The sequence below is a fragment of the Moschus berezovskii genome, chromosome 11, assembly GCF_049115385.1.
Source record: "Moschus berezovskii isolate FMDL1 chromosome 11, NW_MosBer_1.0, whole genome shotgun sequence".
Classification (NCBI taxonomy): domain Eukaryota; kingdom Metazoa; phylum Chordata; class Mammalia; order Artiodactyla; family Moschidae; genus Moschus; species Moschus berezovskii.
In genome coordinates this window covers 85760369-85786908 of record NC_142470.1, presented here as the reverse complement: position 1 = coordinate 85786908, position 26540 = coordinate 85760369, and the positions used below count along the sequence as shown (strand labels likewise).

Sequence of the window (26540 nt, the reverse complement as noted above, 5' to 3'; positions counted from 1 at the left end):
AGGAAAGCTTTGCTGCCTAGAAGACTGTGCCCTGCCATACCCAACCCAATTCTTCCTACAGGAAGTGACTGTGATTGTTCTTCCTAGTCATGGGTGCATGGAAGGGGAAAGCTCAGGGTTGTTCCAGGAGAGAGAGGGCACAAAATAATTCCCAGGCAAGTCCTGGGAGGATGGGGGAACTAGTGTTTACAGAAATGCCAGGCTGTAGAGTCTCTGCTGCCACAAGTGGCACCAGGCTCTGATTCCAGGTGAAAAGGGGGTGCATGAGGAAGAGTGAAGATGGATACATGAACAGAGCGGTCCACAAACATGGACAGGCCTCAGGAATCTCAGGGAACATGTGCACATGCCAGTCATGTGCGTGCAGCTGGCCAGGTTTCAGATCAATCACCGGGTGGGTTCTGATGGTCGCGGTCTGCCCAGAAAGCACTTGTCCCAATGTTTATCCTGCTCTTTCTGTGGGAATGGCTGAAAGGATGAGTTAACAGATACATCCATGGTGGCCTGAAGGGGGAAGTTTAATTGCATTTTTATCTTTTGAATGCCACTTTAATTTGCAAAGAAATTTTTCTTTCCACCTATCTCCTATCAGGCACCTTCCTTTGTGAACTAAATTAAAAAAAATAATGAACAGGCCCATCAAAAGGCAAAGAAGTCACAACCGTGAAAACTCCAGATACAATCCGGAGGGCTCTGGTTTCTAGGTTGGTGGCCTCATTTTCCCTTTTGGATTCTTCATTCTGGTCTTCCAAACAGAAGCAGAATCTGCTTTTCAAAAATAAGCGAGGAAAATGCTGCTGAGCTCTGGCGTGGAGTTCTGGAAACCTTTTCACATCCCACTGAAGATCACTGGTGCACCTCTACTGGGGGCTTCTAGGAGGGAGGCCCATGTGAGTGAGATGGGATGGGAGTTGGGATGCGGGCTCAGTAAGCAGCTAAGAACAGATGGAAGTTTCACAGTCCTAAGCTCACCCTAAAGTCCATTTGCTTAACTTCTGAAAAGTGACTTTTCTCATCTAGAGAACTGGAAATCTAATTTTTTGTCTGATGACAAACTCTCTGCTTACAGGCACTCTATCTTCAGCTTGCAGATTGTACTCAAGTGTCCTAGGATGTTGAGAAGATGACTATATATACACGAGAGCTGACCGATCGCATGTTCCATGGGGAGAGCTTACCAACCTCCCTCCAAACAAGACTCAGTTTTATTCTACTAGATTGACTAGCTCTTTCAAACAAAGCATGGTTTCTTCCACACATAGAACCCATCTTTGCCTCTCCTTGCTGTCCTCTTGGACAAAGCCTCCCTTTAGGGCACCTTGGATCCTGTTAGTGATCAGGATCTGAACCAGAACCCCAGACCCTGGTTCTGATGCTGCTTAGTTTACAAGATCCGTTGGTCCCCTACCAACTCTCCAATTCCATTTCTGCTCTGATGGTCTCTCCGTCAGTGGGCCGGTTCCTCTCTCTGGATGGATCATACAGCATAGACCAACACTATGGACTGTCTGGGTCCAGAGATGGGGCTGGCCTTCCTGGTGGGCCGTGCTGATAAGCATACCTTGAACTCGTAGGATTCTTCAATGATCACCTCCAGTCTGGTGTGCTCTCCCAGAATGGGGCGCCCCATTTCCGCAATGCGCCTCTCTTCCTCCTCTTTGCTGGTCAGTGGCTGCTTGTCATCATATTCATCTGTGAAAGGGAAGGGCAAGAGATTGAGGATAGACTCCATTTTATGTGGAAATCCCTGGATCCTGAAACAAGGACACCAAGAAGGAAGGAAGTCCTGATGACCTACTGGAAGTCCCTGGGGTGATGTTGCAGGTAGAGGAGAACTGGACAGATGCCTGTCATGTGGGGCAGTGATCACTGCGACAGCAAGTGATCATAACATCCCACAAACTAACCACCAGCCAAAGAGCAGATCAGGAAAAAGCAACTGATAGGATCACATCCCTGGGAAAACTTTGCCATACGGCGTCTATGATGAGGGAATCACCCAGGTGTTCCCTAGAATGCGGGTTCACCTGGCCGTTTGTACACATCCTTTTAGCACATGACGAAGAGGAAACACAATTAAAGCTGCCAGGTGAAAGAATCCGGGCTCCTCCTCTCTACTTTCAGAGGCAACAAAAAATGCCCCAGGGGCAAAGAGATGATAGATGGGAAATTCTTATCTTAGCCTCTTATTTGCCAAGAGTCTCTACTGTGAGTTAAGCTAAGCATCCATGCATTCCACATTTTAGTAAGATGCCTGTACTCCAGGGCTGTCTCTCTCTGGTGCAAAGCTGATGGGTTGGGAGGACCTTGATCACATTAATCTTAAAGGAAACAAGAAAGAGGGAGCATGAGGCCTTCAGGGAGTTAATACTGCTCACCATGGGGCATGATTATTTCCAGAACTACCACGTAGTTTACACTCCAGGAGAAACTAGTGGGTACTAAGAAAATGTTAATGGACTTGAGAGTCCATTAATGAGGGGAAGCTCACAGTTGGTTCCTCTCTGTGTGAAGGTCATTAGGATAAATCCCAGACTGAAAAGGCCATGCACATGTGAAGGACAAACACTCTTCCTATAATCACTCAGCCCCAGGATGTGGAACAAGACAGGCTACTTCCGCTCACAGTTGAGATGAATGGACCTCATTGACAAGGATCTAGTTTTGGTGGTACAGAAAGACTGCAGCCCTGATGCCCTCATTTCTAGAACCTTCTAGGCAAACTGCCTGCAATGGGAATCTGTGGACTGGGGAGTGATCAGGGTGGGAAGGACTTGTAGCCCAGACTCCTTGCCTTTTGCATTTAGGCATCAGCTGTTGCAGGAGTTCACAACTCCCTTCCCCTCCAAAGACACATGGCTTCCCTCTGCTGAGGGACCCTGCCATGGTGGCTCCATCTGATGCGCCAGCAAACGATGCAGAAAACTAGTTCCTAGGGCAGTTCCTATGGAGCAGATGGGCTAGAAGCACTGCTAGCATTTTATATGAAAGTGTCACTTGGATTTTAATTTGAATTACAAGACATTAGGGGAAGAATATTTACTATGTTCTCTTTTAATAGTTTATTTACAAATGGGAAGTTGTTTTTAATGGGATTCAAGTTGATTTAGGTAGAAAAATATAGAGAAATTACAGAAGAAAGGTGATACAGTGGCATTACTTTAAACTGCATTTCGCGAAATGAAATGATTTGGAACATGACATTAAACATATGGACATGGTAGTAAATGAAATCAAATCATGTAGTGAGCAAAAAGGTTATTCCATTTTTAATCATCTTTGAGTCCTTCTGATGATGAAGACATGCTTATCTTGGGGCTGTTACATCTGTAACTATTTCCTAACATTAGGGTTTCTGTCCTTTGCTGCTGGTGCTAAGTCACTTCAGTCATGACTGACTCTTTGCGACCCCATAGACGGCAGCCCACCAGGCTCCCCCATCCCTGGGATTCTCCAGGCAAGAACACTGGAGTGGGTTGCCATTTCCTTCCCCAATGTGTGAAAGTGAAAAGTGAAAGTGAAGTCGCTCAGTCGCGTCTGACCCCCAGCGACCCCACAGACTGCAGCCTACCAGGCTCCTCCATCCATGGGATTTTCTAGGCAACAGTATTGGAGTGGCTTGCCACTGCCTTCTCTGTTCTATCCTTTAGGAAAGAGAAAACATTTCTCAGGCATAGAGCACTGGACTTCATAGAGCTGGAAGTTAAAAACTATTTTCATCCTAAAATTTTTAACCTTATTTTGTATTTATGACAAATACTAGCTTTCCATTAGTGTTAGTGACTTGGTTTTGTTTTTTTTAATCTTTAAACGAATTTAATGAAGTAAAAACATGAGGCAAAAAATTGCATGAAGTACATAACTGTATAGTTGGTATGAAGCCAAAGGAAATAATGCAGACGAGGTATGAGAATGACCAAAATTTAGGAATATCTTAACGGATTTCAAACTAAAGAAAAGCAGGGCACCTTGTTTCTATCACTTTCTTCTACACTCTTTTCCAGACTTGACTTGAATTTAATGCCACACTTTATCCTACTGTCTACCCATCTAGAAAACCTTCCCCATTTTCATCTAGCTGAATCCTACTTACTTTTCAGAACTTTACCTCTTATTGCATGAAATATCCTTCAACTGACTTGCTTAGGAATGACCACTATACATTAGTTCTTAGTATTTGTTGTGTGTATATATTAAACATGGACACTTCTAATATACTACTTTTTGTATTTAAACTACCTTTTGTTGTTGTTGTTATTTAGTCAGTAAGTAGTCTTTGACTCTTTGTGACCACATGGACTGTAGCCTGCCAGGATCCTCTGTCCATGGGATTTTCCAGGCAAGAATACTGGGGTGGGTTGCCATTTCCTTCTCCAAAAACCACATTTACATACAAATATCCTGCATAAAAACTTAACAAGACAGAACAATATGTCTCATTGCTCTCTGGATTGCCCTCACATCCCCCAGAGCCTATTACGATGTAGTAGTATAAATTAGGGAGAAGGCAATGGCAATCCACTCCAGTACTCTTGCCTAGAAAAGCCCATGGATGGAGCAGCCTGGTGGAATGCAGTCCATGCGGTCGCTAAGAGTCAGACACGACTGAGCGACTTCACTTTCCTTTTCCACTTTCATGCATTGGAGAAGGAAATGGCAACCCACTCCAGTGTTCTTGCCTGGAGAATCCCAGGGATGGGGGAGCCTGGTGGCCTGCCGTCTATGGGGTCACACAGAGTCGGACACGACTGAAGTGACTTAGCAGCAGCAGCAGCAGTATGAAGTAGTAGCTGCCTATTAAGTATTTGTCATGTGACTGTCCAACTCATTGTTAGAAAAGTCTCTTACTTGCTCTATGCATAGAAAGACTACTCAATCATTTCACACATGTCATCACACTCTTACCATATGTCAGCACACTGAGGACTTCCAACCCCATTCCCTTTTCTAGGAACTCATGGTCCAGCGGGAAGTGAGGCATATAGATCGGGCAACTTCTACTACAACAAGCTAAGGACTGCAGATTCAGGGTGAGGGAGCAGCTTCCCTCTGCCCCAGGGAATCAGGGAAAGCTTCGAGAGAGAGGAGATACTTGAAATTTGCCTTGAAGCATGTATAGAAGCTCACCAGGTGAAGGTGGTGGGAAGGCTGGATAGGAGGTATTATAATAGAGGAGGGAATGGTATTCCAGGCAGAAAGAAGTCAAAGCACAAAGGCTTAGTGTCATAATAGGGTCAAGGCTATTTTCACTTAATAAATGTTATGAACACTTAGGAGATATTTATATGTAACAGATGGTAGCTGGATAAATCCTTCTATTGCTCTATAATGATACAGATGGGCTTCCCTGGTAGCTCAGCTGGGAAAGAATCCACCTGCAATGCAGGAGACCTTGGTTCAATTCCTGGATTGGGAAGATCCCCTGGAGAAGAGAATGGCAACCCATTCTAGTATTCTTGACTGGAAAATCCCATGGACAGAGGAGCCTGGCTGTCTACAGTCCATGGGGTTGCAAAGAGTCAGACATGACTGAGTTAGCCCTACTGCTCTAATGATACAGATAAATTAGCATTCATTATCCAGATTTTTGAAACTGGCAAAGAGGAGAGCTAAGCACTTTTTTTAAGTGTCTTCTCTTTAGATAGCTTTTCTTGAATAGGGAAATAGCGTAAGAGCACATATTTTGATCAACTATTATGTTTCTTTTCACTTTGAGCGTTGGATCAAATGCAGTTCATTTTAATATGGTCAAGTCAGTCTCATTTCCTTCTTTATGCACATGCTGTGCTTTTAGTTTGGCTTCTCAGATAGAAGAAATTCTCTATTTAATTCTCCCCCCTCTCTATCTGTATATGTACATAAGCTTGCATGCTTGTGTGCTAAGTTGCTTCAGTTGCGTCCGACTCTGTGCGACCCTATGGACTACAGCCCACCAGGCCCTTCTGTCCATGGGGATTCTCCAGGCAAGAATACTAGAGTCGGTTGCCATGCCCTCCTCCAGGGGATCTTCCCAACACAGGGATCAAACCCACGTGTCTTATGTCTCCTTCATTAGTAGGCAGAATTTCACCACTAGCGCCACCTGGGAAGCCCCATGTGTACATATACCTGTACCTATTTTTCAACTCACTTTATTTTACTGCTTCTGCTGCTGCTAAGTCACTTCAGTCGTGTCCGACTCTGTGTGACCCCATAGACGGAAGCCCATCAGGCTCCCCCTTCCTTGGGATTTTCCAGGCAAGAACACTGGAGTGGGTTGCCATTTCCTTCTCCAATGTGTGAAAGTGAAAAGTGAAAGTGAAGTCGCCCAGTCGTGTCCGACCCCCAGCCACCCCAGGGACTGCAGCCTACCAGGCTCCTCCATCCACGGGACTTTCCAGGCAAGAGTACTGGAGTGGCTTGCCATTGCCTTCTCCGTTTATTTTACTGAGAACTTGATAATAAATTATGTAACATCATGATCTTAAAAAACAATGCAACTTGAAGATCAAATGCTTAATGAAGAGCCATGGTTAAAATCAGTATTGACAAGACAGGAAATAATCCTGGGATAAAATCATCTGTAGGGGAGAAATCTGAGAGCAGATATCTTCTGGCAGTTTGCAGCAACTGGCTGGCCTCTCTGATTAGAACCTAAAGAGGCCCGTAATTTATTTCCATGAGGAATATTCTGGAACAACTCTGCAGTCAGGGCTGCATAATGATTAAGTGGGTGTGTGGGATGCAAGAAACAAGGGAAGTCCTACTGAGGCGTGCTTCTGACATCACGGCCAGTGATGGGTGATGGTGACAACTAAAGAGTGGGTATCTGTGTCCTCATCCAGAGACACAGTGACAAGGGAGGAGCTCAAACTGGACTCTAATCCTACAGTCAATATGGGATACTTCTGTCATCCTTTAGTCACCATGTCAATGTTCCACTCTGGAGAAATCCCAAAGATGCACTGTCATCTGTTTGTGTTTGGCTAACATGTTGCCTGGAGGGAGGAAAGGCAGACTCTGAGAAGAAAGTCAGCTTGCTTTTAAACATACTTCGTAATACTTGGAATAAAAGACCCATGCCTGAGAAGCAAGATTTGCAATAAATCTGGAATATACTGAAACTTGGGAGGCCTCTGCAAAGAGTCCCCTTTATAGGTCCATGCTGCCCCTTCCACCATGCTTCCCACCCTGGGCTGCTGTGGTGGTGTCTTGTGGCTGACCCAGGACACCCCTCCCACTGCAGAGAAGCCATGGCATTGTACAGCAATATTTCAGTGGGAACAGAGGCTGAATTGTGTCGCTTTAATATCTAAAGACCTGAAGAACACTTGAAGGTGGTTAACTGTGGTTTTCAAGGCCCGTGAGGAAACGCGTACCTGCGATGGTGATTATAGTAGAGGGGAGTGGATGTTCTCTAGCATGAACTTTCCTGAAGACAGGCTGGCCTAGCAAAAGGACAGGCAAACGTCAGCAGAAGGGATGGTATTGGTTTGCCAGCAGAACTCTGTGGAATTAGTAAGCATCACACCCAAAGGCATACAGCACACACAATGTTAGTCTGAAGATTGAGTGGTCAGAGGTCACTGTTCTGTAGGTCACAGAAGAGAGCAGGTCAATGGGGCAAGTGTTCTAGGAGCCACGCCAGAGTGTTTCTATGAAGCACACATGCCACAGGCAGGAATGCAGCCACACTCCTGCAGGCATCTGAGACATACTAACCATGTCCTTCAAGTTCCTGCTTCCAGAGGCATCACCAAACTACAGAAAGAGCTTGGTGCTCCTTTTAGAGTCTACTGGTGCCAACAACATGGCCTTGAGCAGGCCATTCTCCCAGCTTTCCCATATGTAACATGGAGAGAGTAGTGCCTGTTCTGTCTATATCACAGGTTTGTTTGAGCATCAAGTAACATAATATATAAAAAAAAATGCTTATTTATCTCTTGGGCAGTCTGAAGGGGAAAAGGTTGTATACACTGGCAGGTTTTGCAAGGGTTGTCCATTGTCACCATGACTGGCTGGATTACCTAGTTGAGGGTTTTCATGAAACCCCTGGTGCATCTGACTGACAGATGCATTTGCTGTTGGTTTCTACCCAGAGTTCCCATAACTGACCTGGGAATCATAAGATTCACACTCTGTGCAAACTCTGCCATATGCTTGCTGTCTATACTTGGACAAGGTGTTTCTTTCAGATTCAGTTTTCTCAACTGTTAAGAGAAGTCAAACTTGAAGGGGATTTGTTCTAACCCAAGTACTAGAGTGTCTAAAGTGTGTTTAACTGTTGGAACTGTCATAGTTTGGCTTCCTTAGAAAGCCATGTGCCTTATGAAAACTGTCATATGATAGGCATAATATGATTAGAAGAGTAACTTTTAAAGAGGTATATTTACTATTATGCACTTTTAATTAATTAGTGAAATTTTAGCTGCCTGTTTTGGGAATCAAACATGCCTCTCTCTTTGCAAACTGAGCCAGACTGAGCGACTGAACTGAACTGAACCAATGACATTTCTGAAATAGAGACACTAGGTTGTGGACCAAATGACTTTTTCAATTTCCATATATCCTGATTTAAATTTAGATTTTCACACTCAGCTGCAAAGACCGCATAAACCTGCGGGCAAAGTCCAAGAGCTAGATTAATTCTTCTCTACTGCTCCTGTGTCTCAAAGCCTTGACTTCAAAGCTTCAAAATGACTTCAAAGGAAAGCTCTTCAGGGCTTACAGCTGCTTTTCACTGTGGAGACCTACATTTTAGAACTTTCCCCAGAGGTATCTCTAGAGAGTGGATCCGAGATATTCTTGATTCAAGAGAAGAAGGGTCATGTAAAGAGAGGAACAAACCAATGTAGAGATCCTCAGAGGGTTCTGCAAATTCTCTCATTTTAACTGCATCGTTGCAAGTTTTGGGAAGAGATGGTAACACCAGAATAACTGCTATTAGAGATTAAAATCTGAACCATAAGAAATAGCTTAATGAAGTATACAAAATTAAGAAAACCTTTGAAAGACATCTGTCCTCTTGGATGCATAATATATCCAAGACAGAAAATGTTAGATATTATTAGTCAGGTATTCTAGAACTTGATATGAACAATTTCTGAGAAAAGAAAATTAGATACTATTAATTAGTTACTAAAAAGAAAGATGCTTCAAGTGATACAGAAGGAAGCCCCTAAAAGCAAAATCCTGACATAGTCAATGATAAAACAGGAAGATATCCAAACACATCGATACATTTTAACAAGAGATTCTATCTACCCTAAAGACTTTGTTAAGGTCTCTGCATCAGGCTGCATAGGGCCAAGCAGTAGATACTATACTATTCCTACCTTCTTCAAAGCACACAAGGATCACTTACTTACTGGGTGATTGAATCAGAATATTTCCAAAAAAACTTCAGTAAATGATAAGATGAAAAAGAAAAGATTAAAGTTTTAAAAGTAAATGTACATTCCTGCCTTCAGATTCAAAACTAGCATCATTGGCAATGCAGAACTAGGAAGACTTGACCTAGGAGAAAGTCAGGTGAATCAGGTTTAAGAAATTCTCTGTGAGCACCTGCCCTGTTGAACATCTTTATCTTTTTCAAATTCTATGTCTCCAAGAGCCTATGAATTATTTTGTCATTAAACACCGTGTCTGGAGAGAAAGCAGTGGAGAGCAATAGCCCATGTGAAATTGGATGCATTCAGAAAGTTCCACTTTGACAGAATCATGTTGAAACTTCTTGATCATGAGTTTACAGGTGGTTTAAGTTAACCCCAACCCCCACCATAACATTTTCAAATAGAATTTTTGAAAATGTTTCTTTTTTAAATATTTTTAACTGTCTTGCTTCATAAAAAATAATTAGACTATTGATATCTACATAATTGTATTGGAAAATGCCACAACCATTACAACAGACTTCAGAGACATCTTCAACCTGCAGCTTCAGACAAACTAAAAGGATATTTACTTCCCTCTCTAAGTCCACATGGATGATTTTGAAAGTGTGCAAAAATATTTAAGGTCAAAAGAGAGGATGCTGTAAGGAAATATCTCCCTTCTATACATAGGGGCTTCCCTGGTGGCTCAGATGGTAAAGCGTCTGCCTGCAATGTGGGAGACCCGGGTTCGATCCCTGGGTTGGGAAGCTCCCCTGGAGAAGGAAATGGCAACCCACTCTGCTTTTTATAGAACACTTTGTCATCCACTTCAAGTGGGAGACATATTACTTGTTACCATGTTAAGAATGCTAAAACTTCTCAGATGGGTGTGGTGGGCAGAGCGAAGGCATGCTTTGTCTTCTCCCAATAGGACATCATCTATGATTAGAATCCTGAACTTGGGCCAGGGAGTTGGCTTGGATGTCAACTCCCATGCTTCCTTGAGACTAGCAATCATTGTATTTATTCTGGTACTCTCTGGAGCATCTAGCAGAGTTCCCTCACATTATCAGCACTATGTGAACATCTGTAAACTGATCAATGTCAAAACACGACCAATTACAGGTTCTCCATACAAATTTGCTCATAAATAAACACAACACACACACTGTTAATGTGTAAAACATTAAATGTGTAAACTCAGCAAGAGCACACCGTGTATCACAGCTAAAGGTTAACTCAGGGTAAGTAAGATGCTGTTCTCATTTGATATTTAAGGGTAACTGGGAGAAAATGAAGAACATTTAAAAAAATTGTCTTACCATACAGGTATTTCCCTTCATTAAAAGGAAATAAAAATGGGAAATAATTTTTTTTAATGTAAATAACACATGGTGAGAACAGATAGTATAAAATAAAATTTGGTTCATTAGACTTAAAAAATTCATACCTGTTATTGTGAAGCCACCTAAAAAAGAAAAAAAATAAATAAATGTTACCACTTATTTCATTTACACTCTAAATAACAAATACCAGTGACATCAGACCACCTGACAACCCATCCAAGGTACAAAACTTGCCAAATTGTATTTATAATTAAGAAAGTTATGGAAACATCAATTCATGACTTAATCATTAATCATTCTTTTAAGGTTATAATGTTCAGTGCACAAATTTAATTCTTGTGCATGCCTAAAAAAATCACTGATTTTTTTAAAAAAGGTAATACTAAACTCAAAGTGGAATGCAAACTATCTGACGTCCACAGAATGATGAGGCCAATCACTTTAAATAACAATCTTGTTAATAAATCAATAGAAATAAAGGATAAGTCGGAAAGCTACTGTGGCACCTGATAGAAAAAGAAAATAACCTAGAAAAATGGAAAGGAAATGCAAGAAATGAAATGCTTACCAAGCTCATTCAATAACAGGGCTGTGAAGGAAACAGACAAAGACAAACACAGAATAAGAGACCAGATGAATAATGAAAGTAAGAGGAATATCAGCAGAAAGAAATCCAGGCAGGTCTGATTATAGTGGTAGGGAGCTACTACTAAATGGTGCATGCCAAGTAAATGTGGCATTGGGAGTATTTAAAAAAAAAATCCCTAATTTCTGCAAATGGGTATGACTGATTGTATATATAAACAATTTACTTTATGTATCATTTCTTGTTGTTTAAGAAAACATGTCCATTATATGTTTACACACAGTGTATATATCTAGTTTGCCAAATATAGCTGAAATATTTTATGAAGTTAATCTTAAATCTTTGAGTGAGTCTTCCTCATGAAGTAATTGCCTGGGAGTTAGTGAATTCAACAGACATAAGTCTGAAATCATCCAGGATCTCAGGGATTGTACCTTTCATGTAACTTTCAATGAATGGAAAAAACATCTTAAGACATTTCATTTTGGCCATCCCTCCTGATAAGGAGATTTTGACCCAAGGTGAAGTTCTCTCACTGGAAGTTCTATATGCATGATATTTTGGTCATCAGGGAATGCTTAGGTTTTTTTAAATCCTCAAAACTTGAGGCCCAGGAATTAGTGCTTATTTGTGTGTCCTTATCTATGACTTCTGCACATTCTAACTGGATAGCCACATCACTTCTTGTGGACACATAATTTCACGGAAACTGACAAGTCAGTGAGGGAAGGCTTGTGGTGAGGGGAGAGGACATACATCCTTTGTCTTTCAGGCTATGTGCTTTAAACTCAGACTGTAACTGCAGCACTTTATTTTGGTGAAATCTACTTGCCTAAATGTATCAAATAAATTACTTCCACAGTTACAGATGAGAATGTTACAATTACTTCTTTAGGACCAGTTTTCTAATGGTAGTGGCATTAGAGGATACTTTCAAAAACAAATCAGTCATTTTATTTATGATGACATGGATCCACTTGGTGGGTGTCAAGAGCAGATAGTACTATCAAGGAATTTTAATTTGCTTTTATATGAAGGCATATTTTACTAAAATGACAATCGAAAGAGCTGTGTATCCAAGATGCTCTTCCTTGAGATAAAAGGCAATCCTTTGGAGGAAAACAATTAGAAGTAAGTGCTTTTTCCTGTATGTTAATGAGGCATTTTTGATCCCATCTTTGTAAGAAATCAGCACAATTTTCTAAAGTGTCTTTTTCTTCCACCTGCTGTCTATGGAGCATATTAAATAAGCTGCATTAAAATAGGTCCCCAGTGCTCCTCCTCCATCATTCCAAAGGCTCCTGTTACCTTTTTGAACTTATCCTGATTAAGTCAGGAAAACTTTGTTTTTCTGATGGACTCAGAGGCCAGTATGTTCTAATAAAAGCAAGATTAGTTAAATTCCCACAAATGTTGGGTCTATATATGAATTAGTTTTTTGTATTTGACTTTTCCTTTACATGTAAAAGTATATATTTCTTGCAAAGTGGTCATTTAGCAATTTAAACTGTTCTCATCAATTGTTTGAATGCAATCAATATGTACTATGTTCATTTTATAGATATTAAATTTACCATTCCTTTTAAAATGGCCATTATTAGAGGGTAGTTATGGGAAGCCTTTAGAATAATTCAAAATTTAAAAAAAAACTATTTTTAAAGCTGATATAAAATTCAGCTTTAAAATTTTGTTGTTAAACAAAATTTAAAAACAATTTTAATTTCGTGCTGTTTCTTATTTTTAGAAAAAATTTTGTTAGAAATGTGTCAGTTCAATAAGAATTGAGATCTTGAAGCATAAGGCAGAATCAGCCTTAATTAAGGGTTAAGTTCTTAATGAACTATCATCATGTCCTTTCTACTAAAGAAAATTCATATGCCTATAGGTTTTATACCTTTTAAATTTCATATCTAATGATATGAATAATACTATCCAAAAATGAATACTACTCTTTAAAGATCTTTGTTCTGTTTTTATTTGAAAACTGGCTTCTCTAAGGAAGACTAATGATTGAATTCTTCTGAAATTTCCTATTATTTACCATGAGACACAACTGCTGTGACTAATACGTATGCAGTAGCGTCCACCGCTAACATTAGGGGATGCTTAATAGCCGGAACCAAGTTTTTGAATGATTCCTGAGTAGTGAAAAACTAAACCCAGAAATTATTCTTTTATGTCATCCTTTCTGAATTAGAGAACTCTCTTCCATTATTTCTGAAATCTGGTATCAATTAAGGTGAACTGGCATTTCCTGAAGAAAAGGGGCATTTCTCGGTGCATTGTGAAATGGGGAAGGGAAATGAAATTGCGAAAGCTTCAAAGGAGAGGAAGTATAGTACTTGGAAGCCGAGGAAGAGGAGAGAGTTAAGTGTGAGAGTAGGAGACACGGAGAGGAGTACAGTTTCTCGCTGGTATGTCTTTGTATACTCTCACACCTTTCATTCCTCTTCTTATCCATTTTGGTTCCTCAAGCACAAGGGAGAAACTGCACTCTTTCTCATATTCCTCACGGTCAAATATTCTAATGGTAATGATCTTCCTGTGGGAACACAAGACAAAGGCAAAACAAATGGTTGGAGTCACACGCTCATGCTAGGTGTTCACCAAGCAGCATGTTACTGTGATGTTATGGAAGGAGAACTGGCCACACATGGACCTCCAGGAGTATGTAAAAGGGCATCCAGGGACTCTCAGCTGGCCCCCACTAATCTCTGCCAATCCATCCCTGATACAAATTCTTCTGCTTCAACTTAGCAGTCAGGAGGTACCCCAAATTAAGAAATCAGACAGTTGGCTTTATGGGGGTGTAGCCAGCATCAGCACCAACATTCCCAGCAATGGAAGCTTGACTGCACTGCCGATGCTCAGACTGCAGTGTGCAGAGTGGCCCACACTGGTTGATGGGGCTCCAGGCCAGGCCTACTGTGACCCCAAGGAGATCTATGCCCTGTTACATAGGTGGAGGGATGTGTGCATTGTAAGTCACGTTCTGAAGAGTGCAGGCATCCAGGGGTGGCACAGGCCAGCAGAAGCTGTTGGGCTCAGCCCTGGAGCAGCTCCCCCACCTTTCTTCTCACTCATCTCCACCAGGCGGGGCTCTCCAATCTCAAGGAAGAAGGTCTTGTTTTTCTCATACTCCTCATCATCAATTACCTTGACTGATATTGTTTTGCTGAAACAGAGAAGAATAGAAATTGACGAACAAGGGGAAGAGGAAACAGAAGAGAAGGAACATAGAGAAGAGGAAAGCAAGGTTAACGAGCGGCACTTCCAGACAAACGCCAACTGAGAAACTTCTGGACTGTGAGACTGTCCTTCCAGAAAGGGTGTGGGATGGGTCTGAGAGACCAGAGAGATCACCCAATGCACAGTGCCCCTGCCCAGGGCCACAGAGTTATTTCAGTCAAAATACAGCTCTCATCCTACTAGGTTTAACGTCATTGTGGGAAGCAGGAAAACACAGATCACAATAACAAGAAAAGAAAAATATATTTGTAAGTAAATACCTTAACCATAGGACAGTCTGAGCTATGCTCTGGAATTCACTCCTGTGATACAAATCGGTAAAGCACATCAAAATATGAACGGAGGCTACCTCTGTTCATAACAGGCATGAGGATCATTTTTATGAGGATCATTTTGTGAGGCTTTCATCTTGCTTTACTTTATTTACTTTACTTTATTTCCAAGCATGACCTTTTTATCATAAAATTTTATTAAAATAATATATATATGTGTGTGTGTGTGTGTGTGTGTGTATATAAATATATATATGTAAGGATCACAAAATAAAATATCTTACCCTACCCTATGTCCCACTCATTTTCAAGTGAGTCAGATTTTCCACCTGGATCACAAGGGGAAGGTGTGTTTTGTCTCTCTAAAGATGAAGGCCTCTTAAAGTCGGGGTGAGGAGTGATGTTCTATTTTCTTCCCTCCCAAAGTTGAGTTTCAACTTAGACAAAATACACTCTTTATTCTCCTTGCAAACTCCATGGATACATCGAGACATTTCATTAAGAATTCTTCCTGTAATCGATCCTTTAGCACTTTTTGCCTTGTTGTCTTATGGTTGTGACTGACAGGCTGGTATGACAAATGCAAATATTATGCAAATCTCAACCTCCCCTAAGCCTTGATGACTCTGAAAAGAAATCTAGTGTTACCTTCTAATTAATAAGGGTTTAATCACTTCATGTATTACAACTTACTCAGAGCCCAAAAACACGTGTTTGTTCTTGAAAATATCTTTTGTTCAATAACATTGGCCAAGAATATTTTTGACTAAAGGTTTAAAAATGATGAGTTTTCAAAGACACACAGTTTTAATGTCATGCACATTATTTAGATTTGGTGGAATTTTCCAGGTTTTCTATAAAGATCTCTTTTTTTGATAATTGATCAAAGCTCTCAAGTTTCATTTAGACCTACACATGCCAAAGGGCACCAGCCTTCTTTTCTCATATGAAGGAGAATAAAGGTAGAAGTTGCTTTTAATTCTCTGAATTTCCCAGCCTCTAATGCTAAGTGAGAACAAATGACTGCTTCTGGTTCTAAAGAGCCTCATAACCTCCTCCCTGCTCCTCACCTAAAGAACATCCCCATAACACTCACATCCCAATGGCTCACTGCTAAGGAATTGGAACACGTGATAGTGCTTTTCTATCTCAGCTTTGTCTTCAGAGACCGAACTAGTAAGGCTAGGTGAGCAGCTGTCAATGACTAAAGCAATATAATTTTTAAAGAGCAGTTAGATATTTGTAAAACCGCCAACAATTTGACAAAAGTCCAGCCACGCATATATATAGTGAACAATTCCTAACTTCACCAATTTACTTTCTATCTATAACCAGCCTGCTCTGACTACACCAGGGTATCTGATCATTCCTCAGTATCCAAAAAAATACAAAATATTAGAGAAAGCACAAGAAGATATAGGAATTGATGATACATGTGTTTTTCATTTTAGAATCAATTTGGTGAGATCAAATTTATTCTTCAAAAAACTGCCAAACACTCTATCTTATTTGTCATCCAAGTTATGCATTTTAGGTATTAATTTCCACCTTACCGCCTTGTAATCATAAACTATACTTGTACATTGCTGCTAAAGCTATCAGCAACATATGATCATGTGTGGGAAAACGCTGGTGGGCATTAGACGGGTCCTGCTACTGTCTTTTGGACCTAACGGCCAAGGGGACGACAGAGAATGAGATGACTTGATGGACGTGAGTTTGAGTGAACTCCAGGAGTTGATGATGGACAGGGAGGCCTGGCGTGTTGTGATTCATGAGGTCGCAGAGAGTCGGACACTACCGATTGAATGACCTGAACTGAACTGAACTGAATCAAGACACTTCATGGTAGAGTACATATTGCAATGTTCTTGCTTATATTATATAAAAACATTTGACTTGTCTTTTTCCATCCTGTACTCCCAACCCATCCCAGATCTCATGCATTATTATAGAAATAAAGCATAGTGCAGATGTTTGGAGTGGTCTTTCTATTTGTTTAGGAGGGGCTCCCAGTTTCATTCCCAAAGGGCAACATGACCACTTATTCATAGATAAACAGAAAAACCCGAGTAACATAATGTTTCTGATCCTTGGTGAATTTAATCTGCTATTGCTGTGATAGGTTTATTTTCTACATTCTGAGTAGCTGATCAATGTGAAAAACATAAGGTCTCACCCCATTCATTTATATAATAAACACTTAAAATTTATCAATAGAGAATGCTAGTCACTGGGATTATAATCCTTAGAAAATGTTTCAGTACTTGATAACTGTGACACTGGAAGATCAACTATGAAGGAAAAGAAAACAGTACTTCTGTGGGTGCCTGGCAAAGGCACCTGAAATAGATGGGATTTGCATAATGGTATATCATTTCAAAATCATTAGTATTACAATCAATAGTGCCCTTGACAGGAGGAGCCATTAAATCACATATTGATTTTACTCCTCTTGTTCAGTACAGCTATTAATAGGAAACTTGATTATTAAAGGAAAATTCAGTCAATTTAAAGAGGCAAGATAAAGAAATCAATATGAATTAGTCCTCTGAATCAAGAGAGGCAAAAACCAGAAGAGATTGGTAATGTTCATCTTTTGCTTTAGAAGAACACTATCTCTCCCCCTAGCAAAGGTGCATGCGTGCTAAGTCACTTCAGTTGTTTCTGACTCTGTGCGACCTTACGGACTGCAGCTCTCCAGTCGCCTCTCTTCATGGGATTCCCCAGGCAAGAATACTGGAGTGGGTTGCTGTGCCCTCCTCCAGGGAATCTTCCCGACTCAGGGATCGAACCTGAATCTCTCGTGTCTCCTGCATTGGCAGGCAGGTTCTTTATCACTAGTGCCACACGGGAAGCCCCCTAGCAAAGGGAGAGGTGCAATCAACCTATATAAATTTTAAAGGATCATATCCTTGGCAAGTCTTTGGCTCACTTCCCACAACCTAATGCATGAAAGACCATGGCCACTTCTTTCATCATGGGCGAAGTAAAGAAGATGGGGTTGGTTTGGTGAAAACCCCAGTTCTACTTCTAGCTTGATAATCAGCAGAAGCACACCTCTCTCTGCTCCTCACAGTTCTTCAGAGGGAATTAAACCTCAAGGACTGAATGATATTAAAGGTCCTTCAATTTTTCCCCTTTGCCACACCAATCCCATATTCATAGGGCTTTTGCACTGCAACAAGACTCTCTCTCTGAGAATATAGATTCATATTGGCTATTCTTTGATTCTATTTATCAATGGGAAGCAATCAGATAGCTGTTATTCTTTCTTTTTGTGAAGTACAGTTAATCTACAGTTTCAAGTGTACACCAAAGTGATTCACTTATATATATATCATTATACTAGTGTTATTATTTCTTTAAATCAGCAAGTTAACCAAAACAAAACTGGAACAGTTGGGGAGATCCAGCCTTTCATCCAACAACAACGCCTGCGCTATTTTTACACCAATAAGTAACAAACAGAAAAATTGTGTCATGCAATTTTCAACTACCCTAATCATGATGAAGAAGGTAAGGAGAATTTCTCACTTGATTTTTTTAACATCACTCTACAGTTGAAGAGTATACTATAAAAATTACGTTTCCTGGAAACTAGCAACACAGTTACAAATCTTATGATATCATTAAAACATTAAATAGTTTCTCAGGATGGCCAAAATATTTATGGAGATACATTTTGGTTCCATTTTTAGAAAAAAAAAAAAGCATTTGGTTAAGAAAGATCAAATTATTTAGTGGAAAAATACAGGTCGTTCCTTTGATTTTTGCCTTTCCTTTGATGATGCTAAAGCCACATCTATATTTTATTTCTCAATCTTTCTCTTATCTGATGGGTTTCAAAGGACCCAAATTCCTTCAAGCATTCTAGTCAGGAGTTCTTATATCAGGTGGTGCCTCAGGCAAACTATGAGAAAGAAGAGAAAGAGATGGTGCTATTAGCAAGAGTCATAAAACCTCTTCAAAATACTAATATCTCATTATTAAGTCACATTTGAATCAGCCTCTTTTCAAATTTCAGCTTCAATTTCTCCTTCTGCGCTTTCTTCTCCCTAAGACTACGAAGTTGGGAGAAGCGAGAAAAGATGAGTTGGAGGATGAAAAAGAAGAGAATCTTTCTAAATCCTCATAAAATAAAAAGATTTTACTGAGGATTTCACATATATAGGTACTGCAATACCTCTTTAAAAAAGATTTTCTTAAAGATTTAACCTCTCTTTAGATCAGAGGTCAATAAACTGATCGGCTTTTGCATTTCTCGGTTCACCCATCTTTCTAGCAGGCCTGGAAGTAACTTGTACCATTTAACAATTCGCAGAGGCAACAATGACTGAGAAGTAAAGTAACTTCCAAGGTCACAAACCGAGGCTCCTGTGACTGGATCTTTCAGGTCATGACCTACAAGGTCCTTGCTCACTGAGCTGTGCAGTATTTTTATTGCCACTTTAAAAGATCTAAATCATTACCTTGAATTAATACAGAAGTTTATTGTTTAATCTTTATGTTAACAAAGACTGCCTAGATGAGCAGCAATAGATTTTTAATTCTACTACATATTGTAGTGGATGATGGTGTGTTAAAAAGTTAAATCCTTGAGGTGATAAAGAGCCTATCAGGATTAATTGAAAAATGCCACAAACATATAGGGGCTCCCCAGCTCTGAGGAATGTGAGCAGCCATCCAGCAGCCTTGGCTTCACCGAGGGGCTTGTTAGAAATGCAGAGTCTTGGAGCCTGCCCCAAACACACCAAATCAGATCTGCATTTTATCAAGACCCCCCAGAAGACACCAATGCAAGTAAAAGTTTTAGAAGCACTGATCTAGACAGGAAAAAGCATACTTAAGTCTCATAATAAATGAAGAGGCTAGTGATAGTTGGGCTTGTGTTTTGAAACTGTCTGCATATTCGACCTGAAAACTCTAAATGCTTAGGCTGGGCCCACTCCAAATCAGTGAGATGACGAGACTCTCCAGTTGAGAGGTCTCAGCATGAATACAGTTTTAAAAAGTTTTCAGGGGATTCTAATAATGTTACTGGGGCTGGGAGCTGACTAATGAAGAATCGGCACGTGTGTCCTGATGCTTAAAAGAATATATTAAATAAGGAAAAGGTAGCATTGTGGGGCTTCCCAAGCGGCGCTAATGGTAAAGAACCTGTCAATATAGGAGTTGTAAGAGAAAGGGTTCAATCCCTGGGCTGGGAAAATCCCCTGGAGGAGGGCACAGCAACCTACTCTAGTATTTTTGCCTGGCAGGCTACAGTCACATGGTCGCACAGTCATGCACGACTGAAGTGACTTGCATGCACACACAGGCAGCATTGTGAGGCAGGGAGGGTCAAAAGCAAATTTTAGATCTAATTAGAAATCTAGGTTGAAGCATGGGAAACACATTTAACTTTGTCCTTCACCAGTGTTCTTTTCTGGATTATAGAGAGAATGTAAAGGTGTTGTGTCCTCCTCTCAGGAAATACTGGTCTCCACAAGCCACCACAATAGTTAGAGATGAGAAAACACCTTAAACCTCTGGGCAGCAGAGTTTATACTCATTCACAGTGACTTCCTTCCTAGAGAGATAAGAACTCTGGTGCTAGGTTTTAATACAACAGAGATTTGTTTGGAGAACAGAAAGACTAAGGGTTTCAACTGACACAGAAGATATTCTGTGCCTTGTCCGTGCCTTCTCTCAGCCTTGAGCCACATCAGTGAAAGGCCACGTCCATGGAACTGAAAACTTTCCACATGGAAGCCACCATACTCAGACTCAAGAAAGAAGTCCCAGGACCAACCTCATTTGAAGGGAAAAGATCTGGTCATTTCTCTGACCATAGAGTGGTGCCATCAGGTAAGGCAAATTTGCAACTGAATCTCCAGTCCATCTGATGTTAAAAGCTTCAGGGTAAACTCCTATTACTCAAAACGACAAAAAAAAAATCAACTTAAAATGGGCAAAGGATCTGAACAAACAGTTCTCTAAAGAAGGTAAACTTCTGGCCAGTAAGCACTCATTTGTCATTAGGAAGATGCAAATCAAAACCACGATGAGATATAACTTCACTCTCATGAAGATAGCTATAATCAAAAAGACAGATAATACCAAGTGCTATGGAGAATAAACAAGAATTGGAACTCTCTGACACTGCTGGTGGGAACGTAAAATGGTATAGAAGCTTTGGAAAAACCTGGATGTTCCTCAAAAGTTTAAAAATACAGTTATTATATGACGCAGCAATTCTATTTTGAGGTGGAACTCAAGAGACTGAAAAACATATGTCCACACAGAGACTTGTACATGAATGTTCACTGCAGAATTATTAACAGCTAAAAGTTGGAAACAACTTAAATGTGTGTCAGCTGATGACTGGATAAACAAAATGTGATACATCCACACAATCAGATATTATTCAGCAATTAAAAGGATCAGAATTCTGATTCATGCTACTTACAGGTAGCACAATACGCCACCCTAAAACATAGTGCTTTGGTATACTGATTATTTTGAGCTTGTCATTGGTTTTTAGTCCTTAAGTCACATCAGACTCTTTGAGACCCCATGGACTGTAGCCCACCAGGTTCCTCTGATCATGGGATTGCCCAGGCAAGGATAATAGAGTGGGTTGCTATTTCTTTCTCCAGGGGATCTTCTCAACCAGGGATTGAATCCATATCTTCTGTATTGGCAGGTGGGTTCTTTACCACTGAAGCATCAGGGAAGCCCATTTTGAGCTGAGAGCACCTAAAAATAGCCAATACAGGGAGATGGTTCTCTGAAACCCAATCTGCCTAAAGACAGATGCTTCATCAACTAGGGAAATTGACTCATCACCAGAAAGGAGACTAGAAGTGGACATCACTTATCTCCCATCTTTTTCTCTAAGGGCCCATTCATTTTTTTCTAATAATTACGTACTCTCCCCTAGAAGCTTAAATACCCCTTCCCATTTCCCTAGGAAGATAATATTTAAGATTGCATTTAAGACACCTCAGAGAATCACTCATTTCTCCCTGGGTATATCCCATGTACCTATGTTAATAAAATTGTTTATTTTTTCTTGCTAATCTGTCTTTTATTATATGGTCTCAGCCAAGAACTCTAAATGGTAAGGAAAAATTATTTTTCCTCCCCTACACTTTGACATGGATAAAGCTTGTAAACATTATGCTAAGTGAAAGAAACCAGACACAAAAGTTCAGACATTGTATGATTCTATTTATAAAAGGCAATGGCAAGCCACTCCAGTACTATTGCCTAGAAAATCCCATGGATGGAGGAACCTGGTAGGCTGCAGTCCGTGGGGTCGCTAAGGGTCGGACACGACTGAGCGACTTCACTTTCACTTTTCACTTTCACACATTGGAGAAGGAAATGGCAACCCACTCCAGTGTTCTTGCCTGGAGAATCCCAGGGACGGGGGAGCCTGGTGGGCTTCCGTCTATGGGGTCACACAGAGTCGGATACGACTGAAGTGATGCAGCAGCAGCAGCAGCAGAATAGGCAAATCCATAGAGACAGAAAGTAGATTGGTGGCTGCCTCGGGGTTGAGGGTTGGGGAATAAATGGCAGGTTACTGCTAATGAGCAAGGGATTTCATTTGGGGGTAATGAAAAAATTCTAAAGTAGATTACAGCCATGGTGGCACACTTCTGAGAATATATTAAAGCCCTCTGAATTGCATGTTAAATAGGTGAATTCTCTGGTATATGAATTGTATTTCAACAAACGTGTTAGGCAACAACAGAAAACAAGCTTCAGGATAAAATCATGATTTAGAAAAGACTGTTTCTTAGGGTAAGAAACGGCGGTGAGAATGTTTGGGGTGAATTTTCAGTTAGAAGTTTCACATTTTGCGAGTCTGCCAAACAGGGAGCTAGGGTGCTGCATGGCCATGGGACAGGGAAGATAACTTGCATCAGAGCTGTGTTCTCGCTGTGTCTGCCAGCTCGGCCACCCTCCAGTACATTCCTCTCCCCAGGAAGAATGCTTGCTGCCTCCTCCAGGGCTGAGGGCTATGGATGTCATGCTTTGACAGCATTTCTGGTGGATGTTACCTCAGGCCTGACTTCTTTGGCTGGTTTCTTTCCCTCTAAATATAAAGTCTTAAGAAAAAAAATCAGAAACAGCATTTCCGTCATGGAGCTCATTTAAAAGGAAAGGAAAACACTCAATCAAGGATTACGCCTGCTGCCCTTGCAAAGCCAACAGCTCTCTTCACATCACCGAGGGCTTCATCCAGCGCTCTTGTTGGCACTGATTTCTCTCTACCAACAAGGAAAGATATGCTTGCTATGGGTTGCCTCTGTATCACTTGGCTTAAATTCCTTGCCCATTTTAAGTTTTCCCACCCCCCCCCCTTCAACAGGTGACTTTGTGAGTTGCTTAGTGATTTGCAATTAGGGAAAGAAAGGGGCAGTCAGAGAAGAACCCACACATATCTTCTCAACACTTTCCGTAAGTGACACAAATCAATTCTCCCTCCAATTAACATTCCAAATAGGATATGAACAGACTACTTTTCATATTATTTCTAATAATATTTTTATATCCTTTTCAGATTATTGGTGAGGAACTCTTTGCCCTGACTTCACTTGGGAGTTTAAGTTTCCATTCTAAGCTAGTCACAGGAGAGGGACTAGATCATGACCTAAATTTATTGTTTCCTTTGTTGAACTGTCAAGGGCACCAAACTGGGAGTCAGATTATCTTGGACTTTCCAGCTGAGATCTGTGGACCAGTTCTGGCATCTTTCTAGACATTAGTATTATCATCTATCAAATGGGGATAAGGAAACTCACTTCACAGTGACTGTAATATTTAGTGTTATAATGATCACATAAATAGTGTCATCATTCATCAATGGTGGATAATAAAACTTCACATATCTGATTGCAGGTGGCTGCAATGATCAAAATGCATGCAAAATCATTTTGCGAAGGACTATAACATGTTAGGAAGAGTTAGGATTAACTGAAATGGAGTGGTTTACTTTATAGTTCTTAACTTTCTCCTTCAACCAGTCACCCAAAGGGGCAGTTGGCAGATGGTAGAGGTGGGTGTCAGAAAATTCTCAATGGAGGGGTTCTCTGGCAGCTCAGTGGTAAATAATCTGCATATATGCATATAAATGTGCATGCTAAGTTGCTTCAGTCATGTCCAACTCTTTGTGACCCTATGGACTGTAGCCTGCCAGGCTCCTCTGTCCATGGGATTCTCCAGGCAAGAAAAGTAGAGTGGGTTGCCATGTCCTTCTCCAGGAGATCTTCCCGAACCAGTCATCAAACCTGGGTCTTCTGCATTGCAGGCAGACTCTTTACCACTGAGCTACTTGGAAAGCCATATATGAATGTGTATGTGTCTAAATAACTGATTCATTTCACTATACACCTGAAATAAACACAACTTTGTAAATCAACTACAGTTCAATAAAAAGAAAAGAAGTAACTGGTTAGCTCCCCAGTCCTAACAGGTGTCCCCTCACCAGGGTAGCTAGATACACAAAGGGGGCTGAAGTTATACTTTTCCTGGAGCTCCTGCTATGAAGCAGAGCCTGGCAAACCCAGATGGGTGCTATGCTTTAATTTAAATAGACTCCAAAGAAGAGAGGTGCTAACGTAGCTAAACCAAAGTAATTCTCCAGGAGGCCTTGTCATCCCTGCACTGATCTCTTTGCATTATCAAGCGGTGATTGAAATCATTGCTTCAAGCAGAGCAAGGGGCACGAATAGCTAAAATCCTGCTGTTCTCAGGGGATTCCAGGGCAGTTTCACAGAGCACTGGAGCAGGGGCTTTTCCAGCAGAACCTTGCTCTATTCTATTTTCCTCTGTTTGCTTTTGAATCTGAATGGCAACCAACTCATTTGTTCAGATGCAAAATAGGAACAAGTGCGATTCTTTTTTGATCTTTCTCTTTTTTTAGCAATCTATTGTTAGCTTCAGGCCTACCTTCCAGTCCCTAGAAGACATGCTGGTTGACCGTTTAAAAGAGAGACTGCAGGGATCCTAGAATTGTTGTTTCAATAAATAATAAGCTGGGACTTCTAGAATCCAACTCCCTCCCCCACAAGCTTCTATCCTATGATGACACGCTAATGTGGAAATCTGGATATATTAAAAATGTCCATAATTTTGTGATGTATAAAATTTATACTTTGCCATTGTTTTATTTCCCTGCAGCTAGTACACTTCAGTTTTAAGAAGGATAAAGTAGTAAGGATCCTGAGTTCATTTCCTCCACGTGCACTGGAGACATTGAGACAATTTATCAATTTAGTGAAAAACAAACCGGATAAAGCATTGGGTACCATGCTTTGAAATACACCAAAATGGATCTTAGTCTAGTGTTTTGTTTTTTGTTTTGCTTGTTTGTTTGTTTAACACTATTGACATTGTGCAAGTTCCATCAGAGAGGGACTTTTAACAAAATGATGGAAGATTCTTACCAACTTTAAACTGATTCCTTAACTTGTTAGGACTGTTTGTAATCTGCGATCTTGACTGCATTCCTTAACAGGAATGAAAAACGTCAACTTCTCTTGAAAAAGTTGTTTTAACAAATTCCTCAAAGTTGAGGATAATGTTGAGTACTTTGGGGCATCGAGTATCTTTTCTACAAACTGAACACATAAACTTTTAGTTCAGTTTTAGAAACTTCTGTTAAGTCCTCAATTTGCCACTGCCCTTTATAAGAATTTGAAATTAGATGAAATTGGCAGCTGCTGAATTTCAAAGACACAGTTGATTTCCCAACCTTTTCCAAAACTCTCTTCATCTTGAATTTTTTCAGCATTCCTGGGTTTGTCATTAGACTCTTTCCAGAGATTATTCATACCTTTGGTCCTTCCTCCTTTGTCAAGATTCTTTGCTCAAATTAAAGAGTTTCCCTGGAAAGCAGTAGAAAGATCTCACTCTTAGAACATTACAGGAAAGCAGCTAGAATATGCTGAAAGCATTCTAATCAAAAGAAAGTGTAAAAGTGAAATTTGCCCATTCGTGTCTGACGCTTTGTGACAGCATGGTCAATACAGTCCATGGAATTCTCCAGGCCAGAATACTGGAGTGGGTATCCTTTCCCTTCTCCAGCAGATTTTCCTGACCCAGGAATCGAACCAGGGTCTTCTGCATTGCAGGTGGATTCTTTACCAATTGAGCTATCAGGGAATCCCTATGTCAAAGATGCCAGCTTTAAAAAACAGAATGCCAAGAAATAAAGCTGAGTTTTCCTAAAGTCTCTAATTCATATCCTCTCTCTTTTCCTTCCTCCCCTCCTTTTCTCCAAAGTCATAGAAGATTGAATGGCAGATCAATCTCTGCATGTATTTGCATAAAATATTCTAAAAGACAGGATACCAGGAATTTCCTTGAATATAACTAAAATAAATTAATAATTAATTAACTGATGATAATTTTTATATATCATACTTCTATTCCATCGCTAATGTTTTATTGCTATTTTACATTAGATTAAGCAATCAATCCTTATGTCTTCACACTATTATGGGGATTCAGAATGAGTCTCCCCACTGCTGCATGAGGATTATTTTGAGCTATAAGCAATCAAGACCCTTTGGATTCAAGAGAAATTACTGTCCTTCCATTAACTACCTAGAAGAATTTAATTTGGGGGTTTTTCCCAGAAAAAGTTATTCACAGAGATAAATTATATCTAAGTGACCCTATCTGTATGGCAGGGTCAATATCTAACTATCAACATCTGTTCTGCTTTCAGTCCTGT

The 26540-nt window shown here is 40.5% G+C and overlaps 1 protein-coding gene across 5 annotated transcripts in view; it reads right to left on the bottom strand.

Annotated features, from left to right (window-relative positions):
* SLC8A1 (solute carrier family 8 member A1) overlaps positions 1-26540 on the bottom strand; it is a 477484-nt gene that overhangs the window by 98885 nt on the left and 352059 nt on the right. For 4 of the 5 annotated variants that reach the window (XM_055399277.2, XM_088841524.1, XM_055399275.2 and 1 more), the window contains exons 3-5: positions 13724-13827; positions 10804-10821; positions 1562-1692 (exon numbers count right to left, since the gene is read on the bottom strand). In XM_055399277.2, the coding sequence (XP_055255252.1) occupies positions 1562-1692; positions 10804-10821; positions 13724-13827 (253 nt within the window). Of the gene's footprint in view, positions 1-1561; positions 1693-7358; positions 7428-10675; positions 10691-10803; positions 10822-13723; positions 13828-26540 lie in introns of all 5 variants that reach the window. The other variant, XM_088841525.1, reaches the window with a different exon arrangement.